This window comes from Phyllobates terribilis, unplaced genomic scaffold, assembly GCF_046119375.1.
Source record: "Phyllobates terribilis strain yellow unplaced genomic scaffold, ASM4611937v1 Scaffold_10__3_contigs__length_209671492, whole genome shotgun sequence".
NCBI lineage: Eukaryota > Metazoa > Chordata > Amphibia > Anura > Dendrobatidae > Phyllobates > Phyllobates terribilis.
Window position 1 is genome coordinate 129538309 of NW_027362770.1, and position 11364 is coordinate 129549672.

Consider the following 11364-nt stretch of genomic DNA (forward strand, 5'->3'; position numbering starts at 1 on the left):
CGGGATGAACGGGAACCAGACAGGTCTTATGGCAGCCCTGTCCCCAGCGAAGGACTTCTCCAGTCTGCCAGTCAAGAACGGGTGCATGTTTCTGGAGCCAAGGTAGGCCTAGCAAGAGGGCGTGAGAGAGTCCAGGCAGAACATGGAAGGAAATACTTTCAGAATGCAGCATTCCCACCTGCAGAGTAATGGATTCGGTGATGAGTTGGATGGGGCGTGGTAAGAGCCCCCCATCCACGGCAGCAACAGACAAGGGTACAGCCAGAGGTTTGGTGGGGATGCGGTATTTCTCTACCAGGGACTGTGAAATAAGATTCCCGGCTGCTCCAGAGTCCAGTTGGGCTAGTTCGAAATAACGGTTCTCCCCGTAGACGATTGAAACTGACAACAGCAGGGATGGAGAGGATTTATTCTTGTCTAAGTGGACCTCTCTGAGCGAACCTAGACACAGGCGTTTCCCGATCTCTCCGGGCAGGCACGGATCCGGTGCTCCTTACTGCCACAGTAGAAGCAGGTCCCCTCGGCACGACGTAAGTCCTGACGGGTCTTGACCATCTTGGTCTGGTCGACCTGCATAGGCTCAGGAGGGTGTACCTGGTTAGAGACAGAAGGAGTGACGGGTTTCTGAAAAGTAGGAGCTAGACGTGGTAACCTCCTCTCACGGGTGACCTCTCTGGCACGCTCCTGGAACCGTAGGTCAATCCGGGTGGCAAGAGTTATTAAGTCATCGAGAGTGGTAGGAATGTCCCGACCGGCAAGTTCATCTTTAATACGGCCGGACAGACCCTCCCAGAAGACGGAAACCAGAGCGTCGTTATCCCAGGCCAGCTCCGAGGCAAGGGTACGGAACCGTATGGCATATTGGCCCACGGTGAGACTCTCCTGATGGAGGCGTAGCAACGATGATGCGGATGAGGTCTTCCGTCCGGGTTCGTCGAAGACTTTCCGGAAAGCCGTGAGAAAAGCAGGCAAGTTGGACACCAGGGGGTCTCCTCTCTCCCATAGAGGATTTTGCCAGGCCAGGGCCTCCCCGGTGAGATGGGACATGATGAATGCAATTTTGGCTCGGTCGGAGTTAAACTGGTGGGACAAAAGTTCAAAGTGCAGGGTGCACTGATTTATGAAGCCCCGAGCCTGAGCGGAGTCGCCTCCGAAGCGAGGAGGTGCAGAAAGCCGGGGTCCAGGGTAGGATACCATGGTATTAGTGGGCAGCGGAGCTGCCGGATTGCGAGACATGGCACTGGCGGAGGTTGCTGGTGGAGCAGTCAGAGTGTCCAGGCGAGTATTGACATTCCGCAGGTGACCCAGGATGGACTCCTGTTGGGACCTTTGACGGGACAGTTCATGACACAGGTCCGAGAGCGAGGGAGCTTGGGTGCCACCGGGTTCCATGGCCCGAGCAAACTGTAACGGGTCTGGGAGGCGGAACCTCAGAGCTACTATACAAGGAGGCGGTCCTTGTAAGGGAGCGGGTGGCGACCAGGGAAGACGGGCTGGAAGTCTCAGCAGGTGAACGGGACAGTCTCAGCAGGTGAACGGGACAGTCTCTGAGTGAACGGGACAGTCTCTGAGTGAACGGGCTGGAGGTCACGGCAAGTGACCGGGGCAGTCTCTAGGTATAGGGTTGGTACGACCTGTGGCGGCTGAAGATAGACGTGAGCTCCCAGGTGAGCAGGCGAGAGTCTCTGGATGAACGGGTGGTCACAGCACGTGACGGCGGAGCCTCCAGGAAGACCAGCGGACAGGCGACAGATGAGCGCTCCCAGGTGAGCGGGCAGAAGTCTCTGGACAGGCGGGTGGTCACAGCACGTGACGGCAGAGCCTCCGGGTAGGCAAACAGACAGGTAGCAGAAGAGCGCTCCCAGGTGAGCGGGCAGGAGTCACTGGACAGGCAGGTGGTCACAGCACGTGACGGCGGAGCCTCCAGGTAGGCTAGCAGGCAGATAGCAGATGTGCGCTCCCAGGTGAGCGGGCAAGCGGGTCCATAGACAGACTGACAGGAGTTGGAAGGCAGACCGTCGGACCTCAGGCAGGCAGGCAGGTATCTGATGTGCGCTCCCAGGTGAGCGGGCAGGCTGGTCCTTAGACAGACTGACAGGATTAGTAAGGCAGACCGTCGGACCTCAGACAAGCTGGCAGGTATCTGATGTGCGCTCCCAGGTGAGCGGGCAGGCTGGTCCTTAGACAGACTGACAGGATTAGTAAGGCAGACCGTCGGACCACAGACTAGCAGGCAGGTAGCAAGTAATCTGGCAGGAATCTGGCAGGTAACTGGCAGGTAACTGGCAACGGGACCTGAGGGCTGAAGCACAGGTGAGACACAGGTGCAAACAACATTGCTCGGGCACCTCCATTTTGGAGGAGGTGCCTTATATACGGTAAAGTCCTCCGGCCATTGGCCGGGGACTCCTTAGGACGGCGCGCGCGGCCCCTTTAAGAGGGAGGGAGGGCGCGGGCGCGCGCGCGCGCCCTAAGCACAGTGGCCGGGAAGGAGCGCGCGCTGCCAGCAGAGCGGGAGAGGGACGCCGGGCACGGAGCAGAGCGGTGAGGGGAACAGCGTCCCTGCCTACCAGAGGGCAGGGACGCCGGCACTACAGACTGCCTCATCACCGCAGCCCTGCTCCTGTCTCCGGAGTCTTTGACGGGGGATACGAGACCGTGCACATTCCAGACCGGGTAGGCCCTGCTCTGGCACCTACACACACCCTTTCCTGTCCACAGGCTCCCTCCTCTGCAGTATTCCTGGTTAGGCACATATGCTCAATCCTAGGGAGCTTTCCGTCCGTCTCACACAGTCACATACTACGCCTGTGCTCTTTGCAGTACTAAGTGGTCCACGGGTCTGACAACGGCTTTCTGCTCGACCTGCAAGCCTCCCACCATGCTGGCACCCCAAGATCCCCCTGCCGCCCAGGACGAGGTAACTCTCCCTCCTCCGGAGTGGGCTGTTGCTATGTCCCAGTCTGTCTCTGACCTCACCAAGGTATCTCAATCTCTGGTGCAGGTCCTAGAATGCTTGCCCATGCTATCCACGGCCACCAGTGCTCCGAACGTTCCAACGGACGATTCGCAGGCACCCCTGCCCCCTCCTCCTAAGTGCAGACCGAGGGCACGTTCTCAGAAACTGACTCACACAAGTTCATCTTCCAGCTCTCCAGACTCCAAGTTGCTCCCTGCATCTCACACCTCTTCCCCAGAGTTCGCTCCGGGATCAGACACGGCATCAGATTCTGACTCTGGATCCGACACGGAACAATATTCTAGAGTCCAGGACATGGTTGACAGCCTTATATCGGCCGTCAATCAGACTCTTCATGTTAAAGAGGACGAGAGCCCTTCTCAGGACTACTCCATTTCCTTCAAGAGAATCAAGCTCCCGGCACACACCTTTTCTAACCATTCAGAATTGATGGTGTCATTCAGAAACCGTGGGAGCATCCAGAAAAGCACTTCACTGGAAAGAAACAGTTAGACATGCTATACCCCTTTAACCACGACCTTGTCAGCAGATAGACGGTGTCCCCTTCTGTGGATCCTCCTGTCTCTCGTCTCTCGGCTAAGACTGTACTGTCTCTTCCAGACGGTTCTTCCCTCAAGGACACTACGGATAGACAGGTTGAGGCCTTGGCTAAGTCAGCCTTCGAGGCTGCTGGCACCTCCCTTTGTCCTTCCTTCGCCTCAACTTGGGTATCAAAAGCAGTCTCCGCATGGGCCAAACAGCTTAGGCAGGGCATCCTCACGGGGGCTTCCCCAGGCTATCTGGCTGACCTAGCGGATCAGATCCCCCACGCAGGGAAATATCTGCTCACAGCATCCCTTGACGCCGCTACCTGTTCAGCCCGCGTCTCTAGCAATATCATCGCTATACGTAGAATTCTTTGTCTGAAGTCTTTGTAAATATTTTTTCCCAGCAATATGCGCTCCTGAAGGATGATGATGGAACTTGATATTCGGATTCAAAGAATTTTTATTTCAAACTAAAATACAACCGGTTTCGACTTCTTTGAGTCTTCCTCAGGTATAACATCATGCATCGGTTGGGGGGCAGTCTTCCACCATCACACGGTGCAGGGCCGTTGGAGTCCCCACGAAGTCTCCCTACTGATCAATATAGTAACATAGTTTGTAAAGCCGAATAAAGACTTGCGTCCATCAAGTTCGACCTGTTAGTCCTGTAATTGTTAAAGTTGATCCAGAGGAGGGCAAAAACCCCAAATGATTTAGCCAATCTTCATCTGGGGAAAAATTCCCTCCCGACTCTGAAACCAGCAGTCAGAATAAATCCCTGTATCAACCTACTATTTTATTTTATTTTTAAGTATACGCTGAAATCTGCCTGGTATCTAGAAATGCATCCAGTCCCCGCTTGAACTGGTGTAGTGAATCCAACATTACCGTCTCCTCACTCAGTGAATTCCATATTCTCACTGCTCTTACCGTAAAGAACCCCTTCCTATGCTGGTGCTGAACCTTTTCTCTTCCAGTCTTAGTGAGTGCCCTCTTGTTATCGTAATATCCCTACTTTTGAATAAATCCCGGGCAAGGTCTCTATACTGTCCCCTAACATATTTGTACACATTTATTATGTCCCCCCTCAACCTTCTCTTTTCCAGGCTGAATAGTCCTAGTTTTGCCAACCTATCTGGGTATTGCAGTCCCTCCATTCCCTTTATTAATTTTGTTGGAGATAAGGGCGATCTACCTGGCAGGACATTCTTGCAGGGTTCCCAGTCCGCGTACAATCGGACAACGCCATGGCCGTGGCGTACATAAACCGTCAGGGAGGAACGCGCTGCAAGTCCATCTTGAAAGAGGTGTCAAGAGTGCTTGTTTGGGCTGAGAACACTGTTCCGGCAATCTCAGCAGTCCACATTCCGGGGGTCGACAATTGGGCAGCCGACTTCCTCAGTCGGCAGGGCCTTGTCTCAGGAGAATGGTCTCTCCATCCCAAGGTGTTCCATCAGATTTGCTTACGATGGGGCACGCCGGACGTCGACATCATGGCGTCTCGGTTAAACCACAAGGTTCCATCCTTTGTAGCCCGGTCCCGCGATCCCCTTGCGATCGCTCAAGACGCGCTAGTCATTTCATGGTCTCAGTTCCAGCTGCCCTATCTTTTTCACCCTCTACCATTGATCCCTCAGGTCGTCAAAAAGATCAAGACAGAAGGAGTACCGGTAATTCTAGTAGCCCCGGATTGGCCCAGACGCGTCTGGTATGCAGATCTAGTAAACCTGCTCGTCGACTCCCCCTGGAGACTACCAGACCGTCAGGACCTCCTCTCTCAGGGGCCTATTCTTCATCAGAGTTCTCGTTCTCTGAATTCAATGGCGTGGCCGTTGAGGCCGCAGTGTTGAGGAAGGCGGGTTTTGCGGACGTCATCCAGACCCTAATTAGTGCCAGGAAACCCGCAACCTCGCGCATATACCACAGAACCTGGAGAGTCTTTTTTCGTCACTGCGAGAAGGATCAGCTAGCTTCCATGTCCTTTTCGCTACCGGTCATTTTGGCCTTTCTTCAGTCTGGCCTGGAAACGGGACTCTCTCTAAGCACTCTCAAAGGCCAAGTTTCGGCCTTGTCCATTCTATTCCAATGTAACTTGGCTTTCCGTCCTGCGGTCAAGACGTTTTTACTAGGGGTGGCTCACCGGCACCGCCTTATCGCCCCCCGGTGGATCCATGGAACCTTAATATGGTCCTGAGCGTCCTTCAACAGCCCCCGTTTGAACCCATTCAGGACATCTCAGCCTCTCTTCTCTCCTGGAAGGTTGCTTTTCTGGTGGCCGTTACCTCTATTAGGAGGGTTGCCGAGCTCGCAGCCCTCTCTTGTCGGTCGCCTTTTTTGGTCTTCCATCAAGACAAGGTAGTGCTCAGGCCAGTGCCTTCTTTTTTGCCAAAAGTAGTCTCCTCTTTCCACATCAATGAAGACATTGTTTTGCCCTCCTTCTGCCCGGCCCCAGTGCATCCACGGGAGATATCCCTGCACAAACTGGATCTGGTCAGAGCTCTACGTGTGTACCTTTCTAGAACTGCTTCCCTTCGGACGCCCTGTTTGTCATTCCTGAGGGGCGTCGCAAGTGTCTTGCTTCCAAGTCAACCATCGCCCGTTGGATACGTTCGACCATTTTGGAGGCATATCGCGTCTCGGACAAATCTCCCCCTCCGGGGGTAAGGGCTCACTCCACCTGGGCGGTGGGGGCCTCTTGGGCTGTTCGCCATCAGGCTTCAGCTTCTCAGATCTGTAAGGCCGCAACGTGGTCTTCACTCCACACCTTTTCAAGGTTTTACAAGGTCCACACTTATTCATCGGCTGATGCCAGTCTTGGACGGAAGGTCCTGCAGGTGGCAGTTGCCCGCAGTCAGACCTAGGCTGTGACTATCTTTTGTTCTCCCACCCTAGGGACTGCTTTTGGACTTCCCATGGTCCTGTGTCCCCCAATGAAGCGAGAAAGAAAGAGGGATTTTTGGTACTCACCGCAAAATCTCTTTCTTGGAGCCTTCATTAGGGGACACAGCACTCTCCCTCATTTTGGGCATAGGTACAGTTGGCCCTGTTGGGCATCTAATTTAGTTTTCATGGTTGTGCCCCTTTGGGCATTGCATGGTTAATTGTTTTATGCTTCTCCTACTGCTTTAGCCACTAACTGGTGAGCTTGGTGCCTGTAGGCGGGTGCATACTGCGGAGGAGGAGCTATTTTCCTTTTTTTGCCTAGTGTCAACCTCCTAGTGACAACAGCAGCATACACCATGGTCCTGTGTCCCCCAATGAAGGCTCCTGGAAAGTGATTTTACGGTGAGTACCAAAAATCCCTCTGATTTTTAAAGCTTTTTACACCGAATTCTGCAGCAAAAAAATGCGGGTATGGCTTTCTAAAAGAAGGTTATGTAATGTCGGAAAAGCGGGAAAAAGCACCAAAAAGACACCACAAAAAATCCAGAACTAAAAAACAACTCATCAAAATCTGGAATAGTTGATGTGTAATTTACTTGCGAATTTTAATTCATTTTAAACGCAGAAAAACAACCTGCCATGTGCATTGACTGTAAAGAAGTTACTACATATGACCAGCTCAAGAGCCGGTCATTTTTCCACATTCATAATCATAACAAGTCACATTTTTGTTTTAAATTTCTAGTGGGGCTTTATTTTTATGCCATTTTTATGTCTGTATTTTTTCTTTTTTTACTGATATTAGGAAAAATGTAAAATTAAAATAAAGGAAAAAAGGTGTCTGTTTTTCATGTATTTTGCAATTTTTTTTTATTAATAATATCAAGTGCATCTAAAATACATTTTGTATTTTTTTTTTCCCGGGACATCTTAGCTTTGACGTAAGGTTAACGTTCCCTTTTTTTTGTACAATTTTTGTGCAGCTGCAGACTCAGCAAAGACATTCAGAAAAGTCCTTGCAAAGCTTTATATGGTCCATCTGGACATTTTTAGGCAAATAAAAAGAACACACTTTTTAATGAATTTGCTGAATTTCTTGGTGATTGATTGTAACCATTTGTAACAAATATACCCATATATACCTATAAAAAAGACGTACATATGTATATAGATATGTAGGATCAGTCTTTATTCACTCTCATATAAGTGTACAACAGACATAAAGATAAATACAAAAAAAAGTTTGAGCCAATATAATTTTTTTAGAAATACCGATACAGCACCATCAGAGCGTTTTACATAATCCAACAGTGAATTGGGTCACAGAGATCATAAATGCACGTCTTCATTCACAGTTTACAGAGTAATAAAAGACAAAGAACATAAGAGAGGCAAGGGTGTCAAATAGGCAGAAGAGAGAGACATAAATTCAGTGAAAAAGTCAGGAGCTCAAACACAGGAAAGCACAAGACCCACGTTTCGCAGACTATGCTTTGTCAGGGGAGGCATAGCTTAGTTTTATGAAACTGTGTTCATGTGAGTGAACTCTTGCCTTTTCTTCTATGGTATTGCTATGCCCCATCTGTCTGTTTGATACCCTTTTGTATTCTTTTTTTATGTGCTTTATTTGTCATTTATACTCTCCTTTTTATGCTTTTAGGGCATTACCCTTCTGTGGATTACATTTCTGGATTTATTTTGTAATAAATAATTCATTTGTCTAACTACCATAATAATATGAGAATATTACATTTAATTTCTATACTGCAGGCGAGCACCTACACGAGAAGAGGACGCGGGAGCTGCACCAACCCCACCTGCACTTTTTCTTACGTGACAAGACACAAACCTCCTGAATGTCCTGTCTGCAATCAGTTCCTAGGTGGTAAATGGGTCCCAAAGGTAAGTATATATTTATCGCATACACACAAAACTGCTTTTCTGCCTCTTCACCACAATATCCATCTTTGGGATCAGAATAGGTAAAAATCATCACCAGTATATACAAAAAAAAAAGTATAACCATAAACGATAGAGGCTAGAATTCAATTAAGATAACAATCTTTATTGAAGGTAAACTTAATTTCATAAATACACACTAGGGGGCGACAAACTACAGGAGGAGATGACATTAAATATATTTCAAGAAGATATTTATATGGAGATATAAATAATAATAAACAATAATAAGGCTTCATATGGAGCTAGTTGTTATAATAAAGTGCATAGTGCAAAAAAATAGAAAATAGACGTGAAAATAAAATATCAATGTAAGTGGTGTATCCCTATGTAATATGCACTCGGCACTTTCAAAGAGGCAGAATTAATGTATATATTTACAAGCCACATAGGCAAATGCCATATTTTGAAATATTAACTCACCTATATTCATATATTCTGGCCATATGTAATATAGCATAACTGCATGTGCACTGACCTGTATGTGCGTTTCGGCGTCTGCCTTCGTCGGTTACATTGAGATTTTATTTTCATCTCTATTTTCTATTTTTTTTTGCACTATGCACTTTATTATAACAACTCGCTCCATATGAAATCCTTATTATTGCTTATTATTATTTATTTTCTATTTTTATATATATCTCCATACAAATATCTACTTGAAATATATTTAATGTCATCTCCTGCTGTGGTTTGTCGCCCCCTAGTGTGCATTCGTGAAATTGTTTACCTTCAATAAAGATTGTTATTTTAATTGAATTATAGCCTCTATCTTTTGTGGTTACACTTTTTTTGTATATATAGGTGATGCATTGTTCGTAAGTATGGCCACGCCTGTTATTGCCAACATTGGGAGCTAATGATATTGATATCACTTGATTAAATACTCTATATGATCAATTAAAATTTTTTTTGCACTAGTTATGTGAACCTACTGTGGCTGATCCTTTGTATTATTGGTAAAAATCAGCTGCATGGAAACACCGCAAAGAAGTAACAGCACGTCTACATAGGCAGAAAGCTGCCAATCAGTGGTGGGGGCGGGGGTACACAGATTATTTGGACTGGCCTGCATGTGAGACCTAGTCCAGCTGTGATAATCTGCTAATAAAACACTGATTGTATTGAAACTTCAACACACTACCTAATAAGTGATGCATCCCTGGAATCAGGCTGTTTTGCTCTATATTATGCTGCTCTCAGATTAAATAGCAGAAACCTGTTGACAGATTCCTTTGAACTCTAAGAATATAGTGGAAAACCCTTTCTAAGGACTTAGTGAAAGTACCATCTGCATATTTTAGCAATAATCGATCACTTGCTATAGTAGGAAAACCCGTTTATTTAAAAGGGTGTTCTGGTATCATATATCCACTGGATAGTTGAGAACCTCTAGATCGTTGAGAGTTTTCCACTAATTGCCAAACCTTGACTTGTGTCCCCCCTTTGTTTTGTGATCATCTCCATAATCTGCTCAATCTTAGTTTAGTCACATAAATCTAACTTATTGGACTTTATTTGGTAAATTATTGCAGGGTAAACTGTCAAAAGAAAAGGGCCCAGTCCCGACACATGCTGCTGCACCACCATCCGACAGTCCGGATGAACGGTCCGCCATCACGCCAAGTGAGTCAAAGGCAACGGAGAAGGAGAATACAGAGGCGGTCAGTCATATTCTACGAGCCACCCCGCTAGCCCAGACTGACGAGTGGGAAGAGGTAATCGTCTCAGACGCTCATTTCATAGCAGAAGACCATGATGAGGCACATGGAGCCGGGGAAGCGGAGTGTCCGCAGGTGGCAGAGCATGATGCTGACAGGACCGAGAAACCACCCACATCGGGATTGTCTAAGGGGTCATCACAACCCTCTTCTTCAAAGTGAGTTGTTTTTTTTCATCTTTGAGTTGGTCTTTTGTTATAAAGAATAATACATAAGTAGCAGCAGCCATGTTTTCAGAGTCACCCAGGCTTCATAGAAATGCATAAACCCTGCTAACTTGTCCTGATTTTCCTCTTATCTTTGTGGCTCAACCTGAAATTACTGCAATCCTTGATGTAAGAATGCAAGCAAAATCTCAGAAAGTTATGAAATATAAACGTATTGTCTTAGATTAAAGGCGTTCTCCAGTTTCCAACTTCAGATCGTTAAAAAAATTCTTTACTCACCCTCCCCTGGTCCACTGCTGACTCTCTACCACTGACGTCGTGTTAACAGCACCGCAGCCATTCATGGAGCCTCAGGAAGATCCGCTGAGCTCACTGATTGGCTGTAACGCTTACAACGTGAAGTCAGCACTGCAGACTGTAACAGACACTGGACCCATGAAAGGTGAAGAAAGCACAGCTTTTTTAAAAAATAAATTGCAGCTGGGCTACAGAGTCTTCTAAAACCGGAAAACCCCTTTAACTCTATAGGTTTAGGTTAATATTCACTTATTTTTTTAATATTCTGCTTTCTTGATTCCATTTATTACTATTATAGGACGCATACATCTTCTTCATCAACCCCTAAAGCAGACACAAAATGTGCAGCTAAGCCACTTGCGGCCGCTTCCAAGCCCACAAGAGCGATACTCCCAGCTCCGGCCAATGCAAACAGAGGAATCAGCATGGAGTGTGCGGGCAACACATTGACCATTCTAAAACCTGGTAATGAGCAGCCAAAGTCTTTTACTTACAGATAAAGGGGTATTCCCATCTCCAAGGTCCTATCCCACCATGAAGTAGGTGTAATAATAATAATATTAGCAAATACCTCCAGTTAAAAATATAATATAGTTCTTCTGATTCGCTGTGTCGCTTACCCCATGTGCAGGGCATTGCAATAGCTTAGGTATCCATGGTTACCACCACTAAGAGCTAACTGTCACTATATGAGTGGTCATAACCATGGATACCTAAGCTACTGCACATTGGGTAAGCAACATAGCGAATCAGACGAACTATACTACATTTCTAGTTGGAGGTATTTGTTAATAATATTATTGGAGATGGGAATACCCCTTTAAAGTCTT

General features: G+C 47.4%; 1 protein-coding gene across 2 annotated transcripts in view; it reads left to right on the plus strand.

Annotated features, from left to right (window-relative positions):
- HMGXB3 (HMG-box containing 3) overlaps positions 1 to 11364 on the plus strand; it is a 63022-nt gene that overhangs the window by 19083 nt on the left and 32575 nt on the right. For both annotated transcript variants that reach the window (XM_073649779.1, XM_073649780.1), the window contains exons 6-8: positions 8161 to 8292; positions 9885 to 10228; positions 10833 to 10999. In XM_073649779.1, coding sequence (XP_073505880.1) covers positions 8161 to 8292; positions 9885 to 10228; positions 10833 to 10999 — 643 coding nt within the window. The remainder of the gene's footprint in view (positions 1 to 8160; positions 8293 to 9884; positions 10229 to 10832; positions 11000 to 11364) is intronic.